At 35.4% G+C, this 20,903-nt stretch overlaps 1 protein-coding gene across 1 annotated transcript in view; it reads left to right on the top strand.

Annotated features, from left to right (window-relative positions):
- TENM1 (teneurin transmembrane protein 1) overlaps window positions 1–20,903 on the top strand; it is a 523,494-nt gene that overhangs the window by 272,327 nt on the left and 230,264 nt on the right. Inside the window, exons 7-11 of the mRNA XM_045538891.1 lie at window positions 6,251–6,450; window positions 7,699–7,909; window positions 12,851–12,952; window positions 14,025–14,219; window positions 17,148–17,348. Coding sequence (XP_045394847.1) covers window positions 6,251–6,450; window positions 7,699–7,909; window positions 12,851–12,952; window positions 14,025–14,219; window positions 17,148–17,348 — 909 coding nt within the window. The remainder of the gene's footprint in view (window positions 1–6,250; window positions 6,451–7,698; window positions 7,910–12,850; window positions 12,953–14,024; window positions 14,220–17,147; window positions 17,349–20,903) is intronic.

Here is a 20,903-nt window from a genome sequence, read left to right as displayed (position 1 = left end):
CTTCTTTTGTTAAGTTATTCATAAGTATTTTATTCTTTTTTACATTATAAAAGGAAATTATTTTCTCAATTTCATTTTTGGATTTTTCATTGCATGCATGCTTATGTATTCATTAATCTTTATTTTTTTTGCAATATTTTCCTTTAAGAAAGTATTTTATTCCATATTGACCCATGACTCTGAGTGGATGTTTGAATATGTAACGAAGTAATGATAAATTTGAGTCTTTTTTATTATTATTATTTCAGCATATTGTGGGGATACAAAAGTTTAAGTTACGTATATTGCCCTTGCCCCCCCACCCCCAAGTCAGAGCTTCAAACGTGTCCATCCCCTAGACAGTGCGCATCGCACTCATTATGTATATATACCCCCATAACCTCCCCCACCCACATCTGCCCCAACACCTGATCACTGTTATTCCTAAATGTGCTCTTAGATGATGATCAGTGAAACCAATATGATGGTGAGTACATGTGGTGCTTAATAAATTTGAGTCTTATATCAATTTTAGTTTTCACCAAGGAAATTCAAAGTGATTGGCTACTTCAAATACCATTGGTAATCAGCATGCAGAAACTTCTACAAACATTAATTGTATTACACTGTGTGAGATTGTATAGCAAGTCACAAGAGCCTTTAGTTTGGAAATTCATTTTTGTAACTGCTATTTAATGATCAATAGACCATACCACAAGAACTGTGAAACTTTTTAAAGATTTTTAGGGAATGTGGAACTTTACAACAAAATTTAAAGAAATCCTTTAAAAAAGACAATTATGTCTTTTAAATGATATATGTTCAAAAAACAGATAGAGTTAAATGCAATTCAAAATAAGTCCTTTAATGAAGGATAAGATTTTAACAATGCCATTTCATTTCCATCTGAGAAGACATATAGAATACTAGATAAGCTACTATACTGGAATCTGAAGTCTTTCAGTGTCTGGATATAATTGTCTGCACTTATACAGTAATGTATTTCTCAAGCATAAGATTAGTTAATGGACTTTTCTACACAGTGAGCAATCTATTACCGGTGTCAGTAAGACAGAGGGATTTTACTTATAAACATATTTTATTCACGGTTAATTCCCAAAGGCCTGTGTGTAAATAGTTTTAGTTTTTCCTCTCACCAAAACTTGTACTGAAATTTCAAAATAAATTATCAACTTTACTAATAACCAAATAAATTATCAGCATTACTATTTTATTAATTCATCCAAACAGTATTTACCAAGTTCCCACTATGTACAGGGCTCATTCTTCCTTTTTTTTTCCTGACTACTTTTGAGTTTTATAGTAAGTACAAAAACATGTGTAATATATAACCTGGATAATCTGCCATTGAAATATTGAGAGTTGAGTACATATTTTTCTTCATCAGTTCATATAAGGAAAATTATATGAGGCTACATGGATGGAAAGGGTAGCTTTTCCATCTACCTTTTAGATGGCTTTTGCGATACCTTTTTGATTTCTTCTCAGCATTTGATCACAAGGGATAAAGGTTGATTTCACTTTCCCATTTTGCTCCAAGCACTGATATTCTAAATTTATAAAGACTGTGAAACAAATATCATATTTGAAAAGACTGTGAAACAAATATCATATTTAAAGGAACAAAAAGAATATGGTACTTATATCATGAGACACACACCTAGGGCTAATTCAGCTGAAAGATCACATCAGTGTCTTTTGAAGATTTTGAACATGCTGTAGGATTAAGTGAAGGACAAATATGCTCTTAATGCATATTCTTTTCTCTTTGGACAATATAGCTTAGGTACTTTTTATGGAATTTGCAAATGTCTTTAAATTACTGCTCAGATTGCAGTTATGGACCATACCATAGCCTTTAACCTAGTCATTTTTGCATAAAGCCTTAATAGTGGAATCTTTTCAATGACCACATGTCAGTATCTTATACCAATGTTGGACTGAGTTTTTCATAGAATTATTGAATGCAGTGTGTCTAGCTATATTAAATAGAAAAAATAAAATATGTATTTGTCCAGAATATAGTTATTTACCCCTAATTTTATATGGACAATGTTGTTAATAATCATGTTATTAGTATTCAGGTATGTGTCTGAGTCTAGATATAATGAAACCTTGCTTTAGGTGATACAGCCACTGCACACAGTGTCTGTCACCAATTCCAGGCCTCTGTTTTTTACCTTCCAGGTAGCTTGACCTTTTCTTTTTTTTATTTTTTTTTATTTTTTTTAACCATATGCATTTATTATATTCGTACTGAAATAAATATTTTTAAATTAAGTTTCTTCCAATTCAAGACAAGATACTCAGATCTCCTTTAACAAGCCAATGTGCCCATAGTGGCTATGAGTACTGGCTGCTAATGCTCACAGTTGACCTTTTGCTGGTTCCGTTGCCTCAAGGTGGGAATAACTCCATGACCTTTTCTTTTTGAACTAAGCTACCATCACTTAGTGTGCCACTCTTCAACATAGCTTATCTGCCATTGGTTTCTTCCTGCTCAGCAGTTGATGCCTGTGTTGCAACCTATAAAGAGAGTGTTTATCTCAAACTAAATTGGTGGATATTGGTGAAACTGTGATAACTACAATACTTCACAGTTTGATATGATCTGTGGCTCTCTGCATTTCATCTCAAATTTGTGCAAGGAAGTGTTCTGTTACTGGAGAATATGGTCTTCCTATGCCTTCTGATATGCTTCAGTAAAATAAGTGATTAAATGATAATTAAAACATGAATATTATAAAAAAAACTGTTCCTTAGTGCCGTATTTTAACTCTACTGTTGCTAATTTGTAAACAAAGGATCAGAATCAATGTTGTTTGGCCAAATCTATTCCACTTACCTATATTAATGCAGAATTTTTTTTAAATAATCACATTTTGTATTGTTCTGCATATAATTTCCTTCTCTTTAGTTTTTCCCACCTTTTAGCTACGTTAAGAAAAATTATGAAATAATAATAACTACATTATAATCCATAACTAATTTTAAGAGATGATAAAATGGAGCAGGCTATTTAGTGGTGTAGTTTGCTAACAAGGAGATATATTTCTTTCTGATATATGAAGCTCTAAAAGGTCAGAGGCTGAGAAATTTTCCATCTGCAAGCTGTGAGAATTTCTCTTCTCTAATACCAAATCACTGCAACTAGCTTGCTTTGCTATTTTTATTTAAATTATAGTCCACATGTTCATTCATATGTTGTCATCTCTGTTCACCTACCTTGTCTTAGCTGTAATGTAAGCTTTCAAAGGGTAAAACCATCTTATTTTAAAATCATTTTTATAAATGACTTATGCATATGTGCTACAGATATATAGTAAGGCTAATAACAAGGAAACTCCAACAACACAACTTCATGAGTTTCTTTTGATTTAATGAATAACATTTAAGTAGCTTCATTATGCAATATATGATGCTATAAAGTGCAGAAGGAAGAGATGGTGTAGCATTTGGTAAGGCTCGTATATAAAGGTTAATGTCCATCAAACAGTTTTGCCCAGATTTTTTTAAATGGCAGCATCTATTCATTAAAGGCTGTTCTCAGCACCTTTAAAACAGTGTTTTTCAAGCCCAGAACATTTTAAATTGTGTTATATTTACAATATTGTGTGCGTGACCAAATGATGCATTATAAGAAGTGATAAAAGCCCCTAATGAGGATAGCAGTTTAATAAACTTGATATTAAATTGAGAGCAGAAGCGTCCACATAAACATGGTCTGTTAATTGCCTGCTCATTGACGACATTTTTCAGCTCCGGGACTTTAAGAGTTAAATGTATAATCAACCCTTTAGGGATCAAATTGCTCTGTCTCACATGGAAAAAAAGTAACTTTCAGTTAAAAATTAGGTCCTCAGTTGGTCACTTATCATCTCAAAGGGCATATTTTATTATAAATGTCAATTCCACAAAATTATGTGTCCTGTAATACGTAATTATGTTCAAAATTGCATTTGAAATCTATTATTAACAGTTAACAGTGAACATTCTTAAAATAGTTATTACTCTTGGTCTTAACACAAAAAGCAATAATAGAGGCATTTTAGGGAGTTAAAAGCTGCACGGCATTGGCCTCTGAATAAAGCCACCGCAGGTGTGTTTCTTAATGGGCTGTTAATTTTATAGTGGGTGAACACAAAGGACAGAGACCATGTGTGTTTTTAAACTGTATTTGGTGTGGAGAAAGAGATGATGGCTGAAAAATATAAAGGTGGTGTGAAATGAGGCCAAACTGAACTTTCCCTGCTAAGGTGTAATCCTCCTTTCTTAAAATCAAAGCAAACTAATTCTTGCTCTTCCTCTTGTATTCCTTTTCTTTCCACTACCACATAACAAAGGATTCCACAAGAAAGTATATGAAGCTAGTACATCAGAAATAATTAGAAAACATGACAATAAATAATAAATCTCTAATTGCCCGAATTCAACATCTTCCCTCACAGACCAACTCCTTCCTGGTTTCTTGGTTTTTCTGTTAGTACTAAGTCACCCAAATTCACAATCACGGGGTCAGTTTTGACCCTCCCTTAGCCCCCATACCTAATGTCCTCTGGAATCTTACTTCTTAGGGTGTGGGCTGTGGACCATGAAACATGAGCACCACTTTGGAACTTATTAGTGAGTGGTTAGAAGTCCCCAAGTGATGCCCAAGGTGGATGGTTAGGAATGTCTGATTTCAGACCTACTGAATCACAATTTGCATTTTAACAAGACCCTTCTTCTTGTACACATCAAAGGTTGAGAATTTCTACTATAGAATCTTCCTTTGCATTGTGTCTCATACCTTCCTCCTTCTTTCTGTTTACATTAAATTATTTTTCACTGGGATTTACTTTTTCTACATGAGCTGTTTGGGCCCACCCTAAATTTAGATCTTCATTTCATTGCCTCATAATTCCTAGATTATTATTGTATCTTCCTGCTCTAATTCATCCTACCTCTGCCTCAAGATTAGCCTTTCCAATATACCCAAACCTCTTCCTTCTTCTTAAAACTCTTTATTGGCTTTCCATTCTTGACTAAATAAACCCTTTTCACTAGCCCTCAAGGCCCTAAAGAATATGGTGCCATCTTTTCCCTCCAGCCCTATCTCCAACTGCTCTTCTCTCTGTACACACAGCCTGCAGTTTAACATTACAGTTTCCTTCCTCTTTGTTTTAGTTCCAGCTGTTCTTTCCATGCGTAACACCCTTCCCACCAGCTCTGTTGAAATCCCCACCCTCATTAAGTCTCATTTTCAATGCCACTCTTTTCCGATTCATTCATTCATTCATTGAATAAATATGTATTGATCTCCCACATTCTTTGCCCACATTTGCTTACATTCTTCTAGGTACTAGGGATAAAGCAATGAACAAAACAGCCATAATCCTTATCCTCACAGAGCTTATATTCTACTGAGAGAAAACAGTCAATAAACAAAAATTAAGTAAAATATATGATATGTTAAATGGTGATAAGTGCTAAGGAGAAATAAAAGAAGATAAAGGAGGCCAGGTGTGGTGGCTCACACCTGTAATCCTAGCACTCTGGGAGGCCGAGGCAGGAGGATTGCTCGAGGTCAGGAGTTCGAGACCAGCCTGAGCAAGAGCGAGACCCTGTCTCTACTAAAAATAGAAATAAATTATCTGGACAGCTAAAAATATATATAGAAAAAATTAGCTGGGCAGGGTGGCACATGCCTTTAGTCCCAGCTACTCAGGAGGCTGAGGCAGGAGGATTGCTTGAGCCCAGGAATTTGAGGTTGCTGTGAGCTAGGCTGATGCCATGGTACTCTAGCCCGGGCAACAGAGTGAGACTGTGTCTCAAAAAGGAAAAAAAAAAAAAAAAGAAGAAGAAGAAGAAGAAGATAAAGGAGATAGAAACAACTAGGGAAAATATCCTACCCTCCTTTAAATACCCAGAGAACTTACTTTCATTTATGACGTGGTTATTTGTGACTTGTCCTATTTGCTCTTCTATTGACCCGAGACAGTGCTCAGTAAATAATGGTTAAAAGGAATGAAATTGATTGAAATAAATGAAATAGAAGTTGAATAGAAGGGATAGACTGACATAGGGGGTGGTTAGGGAAGGCTCCCTGAAAGATATTTAATTTGGGCAAGGCCTCGAAAGATGGGTGGGCTGGGTAGGAAGAAAAAACTGAGTAAGTTGTTTTGATATATCTGTTCTTGAAAAGTTAAAAACCATTGCTTTATAAATGAAGGTTAATATGATGTGTAATTTTCTCTGCCTTTAAAACCAGTGTTTCAGAAGGGACGGGCCATAGACACAGGAGAAGTTGACATTGGTGCACAGGTCATGCAGACCATTCCACCCGGCTTATTCTGGCGTTTCCAGATTACTATCCACCATCCGATATATCTGAAATTCAATATTTCCTTAGCCAAGGACTCTCTACTGGGAATTTACGGCAGAAGAAACATTCCACCTACACACACTCAGGTATTTTATTTTATTGGTATTTTCTTGAGGGTGGTGGGTTGAACAGTTCAAGGTTTGTGGCCTGTGAAGTGTGTGGGAGTCAAAGGCGAGGGCAGAAAAATCTTTGTCATGAACAAACATCCAGAATAATCACACTCAAGCTAATGAAAGAAATGGTATGGAGAAATAAGAAATAGCATTTAGCAAAGCAGGTTCAGAAAAGAGAGTTTAAGACAACATCCTTTAAACTTGACCTCTGCTTCCTAGAACAGGCTGATTATGAATTTCCAAGTCCTCTCATCTTACTTGGCTTTAATGCCCAAACCCTCTCTGCTGGTTCCATACATCCATGTCCCCTTGTCCCAGTGAAGGAATGTACATCCATCAGAAATTGTTGGGAAGTGAGTTGAAAAGGCAAGCTTTTGACTTACAGGTAGAAATTTTTCTTTGCTATTGTTAGTAATAAATATGTAAAACCTCAATGGTTTACATAACCCTTTCATAAACCTTAGCCATTTCATTTCCCACATTTGCTTTCCCTTATTTTTTTCCCTGCATGGACCTATTTGAAGCTCTGCTTCATCTAAGAAGTAGCAAAAGTAATCAAACATCTGGAGCTGGCTTTTATCCCAACAGATATAACTATAGTCAAAACCTTACCTCTGGGCCAGAATAGGAAGGGAATTAGAATGCCATTCAAATGTGACACTTAAAAAAAATGTTCAATGAAATGTGTGCCATGTGCTTGTCCACTGATCAGGAAAAAAGGGGAGGAGGGTCCTTTGAATTTTTAAATATGTTACCGCAGAGGTGGTAAATTACAATGAATATTCTCAAATTTTGACTGTTCATTTGTTTTAAAAACTATACAACTGTTTTGATTTGTAGAAAAGGTTACAGTAACATTTCTGAGTGGAATTTATATTTTCAAGTATCTTTTTATCAGATACTTTAGTAAAATGTCAAGATTCTCCTGAATAATACTAAACAAGATTTTCTTTCTAGTTTTTGGTTTATTTATTTTTAAACAACCATTTTGAATACTCTCAAACTGAAAGGTTTATGACATTTATATTAATAATATAATGAGGGTTTTTTAGAATTAATAATGTGCTTTTGAGTTTAAATATACTTAAGAATTAATAACCTCTTCTTCTGCTTTGCCTACCTCCAAGTCAAAGAAGTATGAGATAGAGCAGTTAAAGTTAGAGATGTTTATCAGTATGGAAGAAAAGTAGTGGCTCATATTTGTGTTTGTATTGGTTCCAGTTTGATTTTGTAAAACTAATGGATGGCAAACAGCTGGTCAAGCAGGACTCCAAGGGCTCTGATGATACCCAGCACTCCCCTCGGAACCTGATATTAACCTCACTTCAGGAGACAGGTTTCATTGAGTATATGGACCAAGGGCCTTGGTATCTGGCATTTTACAATGACGGAAAAAAGATGGAACAAGTATTTGTGTTAACCACAGCAATTGGTAAGATGCTTTGCCTGTTATATTGAATTAACAGTAAAACTCTAGAAAGATACAATGAGTGATGAAAGTGATGCGGGTGTTATTTAAGCTTATTGCTTATTCTGCCTTAAAGTCATTATTCAGGATAGGTCACTATGAGAAATGTTTATATTGTTTTTGTCAGTGAAGCTGTTTAAATGCTGATTAAGATTTTTTAAATGCTGCTTTATTTGCTGTTATTCTAGGATACTTGCTATGCACCTTTTTATGTGTTCTCAACAGGAATAATTACCTGGGTAATATTATTACCAAGGCTACATAGATGAACAACTTTAGTGAAGAAGGGAATAAACAAGCAAAGTCCTGTTAATTCAAGTTCTGTTATTTTAAAAAAAAACAAATAGATACCTTTTTCAAATAGAAAAACTAGGATCAGTAAAGTTCTTCTTTAGAACAACTAAATACAACATAAGATTATTTAGAGAAAAGTAATGAGGATAATAACTTGAGTCATTCAAAGCCCCTTCTTTTGATCAAACTCTCTCTTTGCTGATGATATGGTGTTATATCTAGAAAACCCCAAGGATTCAACCAAGAGACTCTTAGAATTTCTTTTAGTTTGAAAATCATCACAATGTCTCCTTCAGTGTGCTCAGGGCCTTTCAAAACATGTTTTTTGTTTGTTGGTTTTTTTATTTATTTATTTTTTATTTCAGCATATTACAGAGTTACAAATGTTTAGGTTACATATGTTGCCTTTGCCCCACCCAAGTCAGAGCTTTTTAATGCAATGCCTACACATCCTCATTCACTGTCACTCCAGTTAGTTGGAGACATCTCACTCTTTTGTCATTTTTTTTGGTAAATACATTCCCCATAACCCGTTGTATGAATAAAGCTGAGGTCTTTAGCAATTTTAGAGTCCTGAGGGTAAACAACTCATAGATACAGTATTGTATTGTGTGAATTTTTCTAAAACACATGTCTTAAAAGAAGGGAAAGTATTTTACAGCTGTCAGTTTTCTATACAACTCTCACCACTTTATCCTTTAGTTAACCTGTTCAGCCATATGTTTAGGAAGATGTTTTGACTGTTAATAGATATACCATCTGTTCTTTATAACAATTATGTTCTATTTTTACTTGATGCTGAAGACCTTGAGTCAGTAGAAAATGGTATTCCAGACATAAGATTATCAAAAACTTTTCTCTAAAGTAATCAGAAAGGCAATAGAATGGAACTGATGATTTTTCCCCTAGAGAAAAACTCCACTGATCTTACATCTTTCAAAAACAAATCATTTGTTAAATTAGAAAAAAAATATATTTTAAGTCATGTCACTGTTTTGCCACTCACAGACTCAATGAGGCAGATTCAACAGATGGACCTTCTATGATATTTTTCTATCAAGGCCTAGTTTTGATATTGTGAATGCTGATGAGTTATGAGAGGTTGAGTTTCTCCCAAAAATTAGAGTAATTGTAATATATAAAATATGTCTGAGGATTTTTCTCTCTTCCTGTTATTCTTACCCTTAAGCTCAAGTTAAAACACTAACCAATCTATTATCCTTTCAAAAATCAACAGGCCCAGAAACATGTGTGGAGTTATTTCCTGTCCCTTACTTCCTCCCCAGAAGAACCTAGCCCTTGAGATCAAATTCCTATCATGCAGTTATCAAGCTGTCAGTTTCATATGCAACGACATATTTGCTTTTTGTTTATTCAGGTCAATTTATTTACTTTTCTGTTGTCTTTTTAAGATTAGAAACAACAGAAACATTTCTCCTACTCTTCCACTTAAAGAAAATTTGAGTAAATTTCCAAAAAAAGAAAAAGCATATAAATCATTTACCCTAAATTCTCTGCATTCATTTTTTTATGTTTTTAGTTTATATTAATCAGAGTAAAATGAAACTAATATATTTGATTAAAGAAAGTAAGGTTTGTATTTATTTGTTCTAAATGCTGCTCATTCATCTATTTCATGATGATGTTAGAATCAGTTGATTGATTCTTAACTATATTTGTCTGCTACTAACAAGGATCAATACAGAATTAACAACTAACATTTACCAAGACTAATATAGGCCACACACTGATTTACAATTAATATATATTATTTTCCAGTAGTATAGGCAGAGTTGTCAATATCCCCTAATCTCAGGCAACCTGCTCTATAGCAGGATGATAATATATACCATTTATGAAGTGCCACTCTGCCCCTAGCATTGTACTAGATGCTTTATATTCAGTTATCTTGTTCGATTCTCATCACAACCCTGATAGCTCAGGTATCATAATACTTATATTACAAATAAGGAAGCAGATACTTAAAAAGAGTAAATAATTTGGCAAGGTCTCACAGACAGCAAGTGGCAAAATTGAGATTTGAGAACTAGCATGTCTGATTCCAAAGCCCATGCCCTTTACACTGTACTTATTCCATAATATTATTCATTACCTTTAGTTTCTCCCATGAGAAAAACTGCCAGAAACAAAACGTATCATCAGTGCAGATGCAAATACCAAGGGGTTTTTGACTGTAGCATAAGAACAGGGTTTTAAATATAGAAATTCAAAATTATTCTCCACTCTGGAACTCCAGTCTAGGAAGTGGTTCAGAATTAAGATTTAAAATATAGAAGGCAAAGATTACTGGAGGCCAATAGAGAATCACATTCTTTTTCATCACCCATTGTTTATGTGTTTCTGCTGCAGCCGGCTTCCTCCTGGAGTCCCTAGGCTTCCCCAGTGTCTCTTTGATACCCAGTGGAAGTGGCAGCTTCCAAAACCTTCTATGTTGCCTTCTTTTCTCATTTGCATTGCTGGGGTTAAACTCTATGCAGCAGTTTGAGCCCAGGGACAGTTCTTAGATAAGTCAATAAGATGTAGGGATTTTTATTTATTTTGATAGCAAACTTTATTAAATATTTTTCCAGAATAGCTACATTCCCACAAGGCTGCTTCCATAAAGTTGTCAATAGAATCTGGTGTGAAATTAAATTCAACTGTATTTACTTTATAAAGCTTCCTCCATGGCCTCCTATTAACCATCCAGAGCAGGGGAAATCCAAATGTGGATTTAAGAATTGCCACTACCACTTGGTATAAGAAAGATAGTTAAATAGAAAATAGAGAAAAAATTGTCCCATCTCTGAATGAAAAAAAGTCTCTTTATGCCTTTTCATAATTACTTGTTAAATAGATTAAAGATTTTCTGAAAATGGCTAATGTTTTAATGAGTTGAAAATGGTTGGCTCTTTGCTGAATGTTATATTCCAGCCAGCCCAGTTGTATTAATAGATAAGTAAATGTCACATGTCACTTGCTTATCCAGTTCAGGTTTCTAACACTATGAACGGAGAACAGACCAGTATAAACTGCAAAAGGCAATGTGATGTGTTCACACAGTGGTGAGAATAATCATCTCCTCTGATTGATAATAGGGTGGCTATCCACACAGCCACTGGATTCATTCTTAGCTTTCTAAGAATACCCTCAATGGACTAGATACCACTTTCATCCTCTTGCTTTTATCCCGCCCAAGACAGAAATCCAACATCTAGATGACAAGTTCTTTAACTATGGAAGTTTACTATTTAAAGCATTCTCAATGTGGTGAGCACCTGCAGGGTCACCTGGGGTGTTTGTTATAACATAGATTACTGGGCTACCTCCCTCAGAGACAGATTCAGTAGATCTGGAGCTGAAGTCCAGGAATCTTCACTTTAAGTGCCCCAGGCGATCCTACTGATAAAAGTGGTCCACAGACCACAATTATAGAAATGCTATTTCTTGACCCTCATTATAAATTGTTGCTCTCATTGTTCCATGGAAGATGCCAGGACCACCTCCTAGAATCTCCCCTAATCAGAAATAGCTTAGTTAAGTGAAACTTGATGAAGCAGATAATTTGGACTGAAAAAGGAAAAATTGGTACATAAGAGAAGTGTGAGATTAATAGGCCAGAACATAAAACTCTGAGTCCAAGAGTACTAAGTATGGAAAATTTAATGAAAGTAATACTGAGAAGAAGATAAAAAACACACACATACAAAACTACAAGAGTAAGGCATAGGTACCATAATTGTTCATAGGCTTAGAATTTAATCATTATTATACTCAAATACAATGTCAAATGACAAACATTTTTTATGTCATTGTAAGACACTGACATTTGTATAACATTATAGTTTTTCAGGGAAGTTACCATGAGACTTATCAAAGTTATGTTGCACTGCACCTATTTATGTCACCAGAACTATGGGTACCTACAAAGGCTTCTCAATTCATCTGAAACCTATTCTCCTCTAAGAATGGATTGAAAGGAAATTAGTGGCAGAGAACTGATAAGCATTTACAGTCAAGAAAGCATTTCTCAACAAAATACTTAGGTTCTAATGCTTTTAGTGGTGGTGAATTTAATATGACCACTTACTTTAAAAGCCTCCCATTGTCACTTATTAATGAAAATGAAATACTGAATATCATATTTATGCTGTCAAGAATAGTAGATTAAATTTTCTAAGTTGCTAGAGAAAAAAACTTGATTTGCTACAACCTAAATTTGCAAAATAAACAGTGTTTAGTCTTCTGGGTTGCATTTTTAAGCCTGTTTTGCTTTTAAGAAATGTCCTAGGATCCTGATACATTTTGAGCTTTATCATGAATATCTCTTAAGAACACACGTCCTCTAGACCATTTATGCACTTTAGAGATAAGATTGGTTTTTAGTTCTACTCTGATTAGCCAGTTCAGCAAATCCAGGGCCCTTTTCATAATTTTGTAACACATGTGACATCTTATAGGGGTCTTTGGCATCTAATTTTGAGGAGTAAGTGTTCCATAAACTGCAAAGGGCAAGATTGTTATAGGCCCAGAGTTCCTGCAATGAAAAATAATTAAAGATTCTATACCCTGGATATTTGTTCATGTTTTTCTTTTTCTCTGTATTAATAGAAATAATGGATGACTGTTCAACCAACTGCAATGGAAATGGAGAGTGTATCTCTGGTCATTGTCACTGTTTCCCAGGATTCCTTGGACCTGACTGTGCTAGAGGTAATGTTGCTCTATTATTGTGATTGGTTTAGGGAAATAGATGTCATTTGAGAACTCAGAATTAATAGTAGTAGTAATAGTAGCAGTAGTACTAGCAGCAGTTAGCGTAGCAGTGCCCCCTACTGATGCTGCCAAAAGCTGAGTACTTCGTATACCAGGTACTGTTCTGAATGCTTTGTGTTACATCATTTAATTCCTACTTCCTACAATAGCCCTATGAGGTAAGTCTATGATTATCCTATTTTTATGGGCAAAGAAACAACCTCAGAGAGCTTAAGTGGCTCAGCCAGAGTTACCTAACAGCTGGGATTTGTACCTAGGCTGTCTGACCTAACCACTACATGATGCTTATATTTCCTTCATAAACTAAATCGTAATGGACTGAGTTTAAAAGTGGACAAAGTTGGTAGCTGCTTATACACACCAATGTACCTGGAAGGAGTGGGTAATCACTAGATGAGTAAGTAGCCTAGAAAGTACACTTGGAAAGTCAGAAGTTAAATTTAGCGAACTTCATTGTTTGCTAGATTTGCCCATAGTTTAATTTTTGAAAAGCTTTAGGTAAATCACACCACGTTTTCCCATGGACTTAAAATTATTATTTTAGAGATTCTTTCTGCTCATTTTCAATATATTCTATTTAGTTATACAACCTTTTAAAGATAACATTTTATAATATGGATAAGTCCCTATGTATTGCTTTTTAAAATTTGAGGTTTTGCTTCCTAAAAGTAATATACATCTGCTTGAGGAAGAAAACCTGTAAGAAAGAAAAACCCTAGCATAAAACAATAATAACAATAATAATAATTTAAGAGTATGGTGAGATCAAAAGCAGATACTTGATGCAATTTCTGCACTCAGGGTATCTTTATAATTTATATTTACCCCACTCCCATAAGAGGAAAATTTCTATGTTGGTAATCATGAACATGTACCTATTTAATAAAGGGTAAGACAGAAATAGTACAATTTTTTGCCACAAATATTATACAAGAATCAATAGAGAATTGCTCTTTGGAGATTTTGAAAGTATTATGAGAACATTACAAGTTCATTTGCCAACCTTCAGATTCATGCCCTGTGCTGTGTGGTGGGAACGGAGAATACGAAAAAGGACACTGTGTCTGCCGGCATGGCTGGAAGGGGCCGGAGTGTGATGTTCCAGAAGAGCAATGCATTGACCCAACGTGCTTTGGCCATGGCACCTGCATCATGGGAGTCTGCATTTGTGTGCCAGGATACAAAGGAGAAATATGTGAAGAAGGTCAGAGCCCCATTTTAATCTATTGCTTCAGGCTTTTCTCTTACTGAATCGTCCAAGGTGTCATTCTGCACTTCTAGTAAAGATGCAAGTGGTCTTTGCAAACAATAAATGACCAACATGTTCTTAGTACATGGATCAGGGGGTTGGCTCCAGGGGAGCTCTTATCTCTTCTGACAGTCTGATATTATGCATGAGGCCAAATCTGTGACACTTGCAGAGCAGTAATGAAAAATAGTATTTCCCACCCCTCATTTCTAACACTGTTTTATAACTTGAGAATTTCCATATTGATGATTTTAGGTGTTAAGTCATATGCTTTCCTTATTACAGGGTACATTTTACTACATCTCACTTTAAAGCACATAATAAAAATAATAATATATGCACATTTGGAGCCATTTTGCAAATGTTTTCTTTTGGAGTGATTTGTAATTACCATTATTATTATTGCTTTATATTATTTATTTTTACATACCTCTTGCTGAAATCTGACCTCCATGCCTAAGGAAGCAGGCTTGCCACTAATGAGTTTCAAAGCAGTGCCTTTAAATTAAATTCGCCCCAAAGGAGTCTTTACCCAAAATTTTTTTTTGAAATAGCAAGTTTTAGCATTTAAAGAGACACACTGGAAAATAAGTTTACTAGTAATCAGACCTTTTTCATGCCACATTCCTCAAACAAGACTGATTTCAGAAATAATATTAAACCATTACCATGGGAGATGGTCTCATCACAACTGTTGTCTGGGAAAGAGGCTGCTGAAAATGCACAATAATTGCTTTTTAAAGATGGCTCATTAAGACTATTACACAGCATTCTAAAGAGTTTAATTTCATTCTAGTCCATGAACAAGCAGGGCTTTAGCTTTTCACCTCCCGTTAGCAATAGTAGAATTTTGGTGTGAAGATTATATCTGTTCCAATAAATGGCATTGGGCCTAGACAAGGCACTGGAGTTCCTGAGTTCCCTTTGGAAATTATTTTTATGGTGATCCAACTGCAATCATTAGGTTGTAAATTCAGATGCTATATGGATACAAACAGAGTTAGCAAACAAATGATGTCTATCACATCTACAACTTGCCATGAAAAACATGTAACCTAATTAACTTAGACCCTTCTAATTTAAATGCTGTAAGCAGTTGAAAAAGGACTTAGCTGAAATTTGCCTTCTCCAAAGTCACGAAGAAAACTTGTAGAATAACGAAGAGAGCAAGAAAGAATGCTCACGTAATGGTGTACATTTTTCAAATACAATAGAAGAAAAATGTTTTAAGACAGACATCGCAGACCAGGAGTCCACAGGCTAAACCAGGCGTATTGCATGGGTTTTGTTTGGTTCACATAGTGTTGTTGCTGCTGCTGCTGTTGTTTAATGTGATTGTTTGCCAAAATTTAAAAATAGAGAAGTGTCATATGAAAATCCCTATTTCTAGCCTCTCTTGAACACTAGAAAATCTGGTGACCCTGGGCCCACATTGCTACATGGTGGCAATCAACTAGAGCCAAGTAGCAGCAGTCCCCTTTAAAATGGACACTTGCTTTCAGTTTGCTCTCCATGCACCATATTTTCTTACATCCAGCCTATTTCAGTCATGTGTGCCACCTGCCTGGCCCCTTCAGCCATATGACTTTGTGCCTCTGATTTAAGTATGACATACACGATTTAAATATGACATACATGAAAATATTGAAGTAGTCATCTTAATAAAACAAGCTATATTATGTTAAATTTTATTTTATTTATTAAAATTGTACTTTAATATAACAAAATGACCTCCTAAAAAATGATTCTATACTTTGGACTTTCCCTCTCCCTTCAAATGATTAATCAAATGAGACATACCTTCTGGTGTATATTTGCTGATTAGCTCAGGTGTTAAAATATTGTGCTAATGACCCTAAGATCTTGCGCTAATTATAATGGCAATAACACTAATTATAATAGTGCTTAGTTAGACTTAGTCTGTTCCATAGCCACAAGCCACACCCTAAAACTAGTCCAGTGTTGCAAATGCAGGCAGGTTGTATCCTTCTATTTCCATTGCTGGAAAAGTAATTCAAAGCATACATCCCAATTACGATGAGTTGTTTTAGTCTCATCTTATTTGTATGGGAATACAAATTTTGGAAAATCAAATAGCTACTCAGTTAAAAGCACAAAACAATTTTTTCCCAAGGTGAGCATAGGAACCTACCTCTAAAATAGTTTATACATTTGTTAGAATGTGTACAAAAATTTTCCAGACTTGCAGAATCAGAGACAAATGGAATTGAGTCTGTGATATTTAATGACATTGAAGACTATGTCACAGTGTCGTGATAGTAGGAGAAGCTATAACGAAAGGACTTTTTAAATTAAGTTTAAAACGTTGCACTTTTAGGGCTTCGTTAAAACATGAGAGATTCTAATAAATTGATGTAAATTGTATTATATTATGCAATAGCAGTCACCTCACCCAATATTTTGAATAGTCTAAACTTTAATAATTTATATAAGCTCCTCTGGACATATCAAGTAAAAATCCTTTCTGGGAACAGAAAGGATAATGAATGACTTAACAAAAACTCTTGGGCTTTTTTGCAAAGCCAAAGAATTCTTATTGAAGTCCCACAGTGGTCCACCCACCTATTTGTGTGGGGATACTGCAGACTGTTCAGTTTCACACAGCATATATGTGGTTTCCTTCTCCTTGTAAATTTAGGTTGCAACCTTTACTATACCCTTCCATATTTTTAAGTGTTAATAATCTTCTGGTCTGAATACAGTGTTTGCGTGAGTCATTTTATTGCCCAATTAAAGCAGCATTAATTATATAGTTAATAATACTGGGAAATCAATGTATCTCAGTTTCATTATCCTGAGGTCTGGTGGCCATACCTATTCACTATTAACCTTTCCCCCACCTCTCTTTTTTTGTGCCTTCAGAGGACTGCTTAGACCCAATGTGTTCCAGCCATGGCATCTGTGTGAAAGGAGAATGCCACTGCTCTACTGGCTGGGGAGGGGTCAACTGTGAAACTCCACTTCCTATATGTCAAGAGCAGTGCTCAGGACATGGAACATTTCTTCTGGACACTGGAGTATGCAGCTGCGATCCCAAGTGGACAGGGTCTGACTGTTCAACAGGTACATTGGTGTTATTTGTTTCTCCCCCTTCTTCTACTCCCAAGTTCTATCTGCTCCTTCCCTTAAGGTAGTGCTTCTTAAAGTGTGATCAGAATGCCTTTGTAGGTTATGAGGGGCATCAGGTATTTCCTAGGTTAGTATTTCACTGCATCTTTATTTACAACATGCTGTTACCTGTTTTGTCATCTTATTTTTCATTGTTGTAGATCTGTGCTTGAACCTCTGGCTTCATTCGGAATGCTTCTATAGCTATTTCATACATTCCTAAGTCTCCTATTGTCAATTCTATGCAGATTATTTCAAATCCATATCTCCCCTAAGTTTGAACAATCTGGCATTTCCAACCATCTGCTGAATATTTCCACTGGGTGTCCCATCACCTAAAAATAGCCTGGGAACTCAATTCCATTTAATGTATTGCCATATTGCTGTCCAGTTACTATTTCCACAACATTGCTTTCCTTTTTCCATTCCCTACCCTGACATCTTCTATAGTTTCCCATTGTCTGTAGATATACTTCAGATATCCTGGCCTTATTATCAAAAGCCCACCACAAAGTATTGTAAATCTATTTCTCCAGCCTATCTTTTACTTCTGCTTCCTGCATAAATCCCTCTTTCTGCCAAAGAAATCTATATGCTCTCCTTATTCCCAATCCATTGTATTTTCACACTTTTCTCCATGCCTTTTCCTCAGCATGAAACGCTATTACCTTTCCATCTAGGGAAATCCACCCCATCCACTAAGACCAACTATAATCTTAGCCATTCCATGAAATCTTCTCTGATCATATCAATAGGAACCCCCTGAAATCTTACCAGACATATTGCTAGAGCACACAAAAGACATTGTGTGATGTAGGTATTTGTGCACTTGGCTTATTTTTTCATCTGAATTATAAGCACTGAAAATAATGTAGCAGTTTTTAAATCTTTTATTTTTAATTATTATGGGTACATAATAGTTGTATATCTTTATAGGGTACATGCAATGTTTTGATACAGGCATACCATGTGATTAATCAAATAAGGGTAATTGGGGTATCCATCACCTCAGGCATTTATCATTTCTTTGTGTTAGGAACATTCCAATTCCACTCTTTTAGTTATTTTAAATATATCCCAACTTATTGTTGATTATAGTCAATTCAATGTGGTATCAGATATTGTTCATTCTATCTAACTAACTATATTTCTGCACCCATTAACCACCTCCACTTTATCCCCCCTTCCTGCTACCCATCCCAGCCTCTGGTAATCATCATTCTGTTCTGTCTCCATGAGGTCAATCATTTTTAATATTTGGGTCCCACATATGAGTGAAAACGTGTGAGATTAATCTTTCTGTGGTTGACTTATTTCATTTAACGTAATGTTCTCCAGCTCCATCCATGTTGTTGCAAATGGCAAGATTTCATCTTTTTATGGCTATATAATACTCCATTGTGTATATGTATGACGATTATATTACCCATTCATCCGCTGATGGACACTTAGGTTAATTCCAAATCTTGGCTATTGTGAATAGTGCTACAATAAACATGGGAGTGCAGATATCTTTTCAATATGCTGATTTCCTTTCTTTTGGATATTTACCTAACAGTGGGATTTCTGGGTCATTTAGTCATTCTATTTTTAGTTTTTTGAGGAACTTCCATATTGTTTTCCATAGTGGTAGCACAAATTTACATTCCCACCAATAGTTTATGAGGGTCCCCATTTCTCCACATCCTCTTCAGCATCTGTTATTGCCTGTCTTTTTGATAAAAGCCATTTTAACTGGAGTGAGATGATATCTCATTGTAGTTTTGATTTGCATTTCTCTGATGGCTAATTATGTAGAACATTTTTTCATATACCTGTTGGCTATTTGTGTGTCTTCTTTGGAGATATGTCTATTCAGAGCCTTTTAATGGGTCATTCTTTATATCATTTTTTTCTTCTCTTCAAACTGTATACTCATTAAATAAGTAGAATTAATAAATGGTAACTCTCACAAGGCCTCTGCCTATGAATTTTGTTAAAGATGTAAAATGACACGTGGTAAACAGGAAGGACTGGTGTACTGTGGGACTTTTTGTACCACTGAATTAGTTTATGAAATGAAAAGTCTATGACCCTATATATCGTAAGGAAACAGTAGGATCCCTCTGTTAAGAAAATTAATTCTAACATAATACTTCACTCTAATTCTAACAATGCTTCACTGAAATTTTGTTGCCTCAGATAGAAATAATATGGGAGAGGGGATTGCATTTTACAATTTCAAAAAATGATCAAAATGCTAAACGCAATCTAATAATAACTAAAATGCACATCATAAAAACCATTCATTTATATATCTAACAAATAAATGTGTGCCTGCTAGGTGATTGGCATGGTGCTTAGTGCCAGAGATATTGTGGCGAATAAGATGGATGTGGTCCTTGCACTAATGAATCTTATAGTCTAGTGGGAGAGACACGTTGAACAAGTTACAAGATGATCAAAAAGGAAAGTTAGTGGATATTGTGGGACTGTACAGCTAGGACCTAACCTGGCTATTAGTTGATTTACTAAATGTTATTGAACACCTTCCATCCTTCCATGTGTCAGATAGAGTATCATGACCTGGACCTTCAAGTTTAAAATAATAATATTAATATTAATGTTAGTATTATTATAGCAAACACATAACAATCATTATGTATTAGTCACTATTCTAAGAATTGTATGTATATTAATTCACTTAATCCTCGTAACAGCCCTGTAAGTAAAATAATTATGTGTACTTTACAGTTGAGGAAACTGAGGCACAGAGAGGTGAAATAACTTGCCCAGAGTCGCCTATATAACAAGTGGCAGAGTTAGAATTTGGACTAAGGTATTCTGGCTTCCCAGTTCATGCATTTAACCATTGTGCTATGCTGTCCTCTAGGAGCCCATCTTCTCACTCACCATGTATAAAATAGTATTATTATTGGACCCTGTCCAGGACCATGTGCCACAGAGCACAAAGGAGGGAACAGTAGGTTGTTTCAGTGAGAAGAGGCCTTATAGTCAGATAAGGCTTTGTAGAAGTCATAACATTTGAAAGATAATTGCATGCTTATCAGGTGGACAGGAATGAAAAGAACATTCCAGGCAGAAGGATTAGCTTAAACAAATAGAGTTATGAATCTAAATGACACATTTGGGGACTTGCAAGCCGTTGGGCATTGCTACAGCCTAGGAGTGCAGAAGGAGATAAAACTGGTGGGATAAGTAGGGCCAGAATATCTGTTGGGGGTTGTATTTACGTGCCACGCTGAGGATTTGCATTTCCTCTTGACGCAATAGGAAAGCACTGAGTGATTTGAAAGAAGCTGCATTTGAGATAGACCACTCTGACAGCAACTGAGAAGACTGATTGGAGATGGACGATATAGAGAACCAAGAGACAAGTGCAATGTGATTATTGAAGTAGTCTAGGAGCATGATGGCGAGGAGGACCTGAACTAAAGCTGGAGTTTTGAGAGTAGTAGCAAGGTGGAGACAGACCAGAGAGGAGTTACCATGGTAGACGGGATAGAGAGA

The sequence above is a fragment of the Lemur catta genome, chromosome X (assembly GCF_020740605.2).
Source record: "Lemur catta isolate mLemCat1 chromosome X, mLemCat1.pri, whole genome shotgun sequence".
Classification (NCBI taxonomy): Eukaryota; Metazoa; Chordata; class Mammalia; order Primates; family Lemuridae; genus Lemur; species Lemur catta.
Note: the sequence above shows the minus strand (reverse complement) of the source record. Positions and strands in the feature narration are given on the sequence as shown.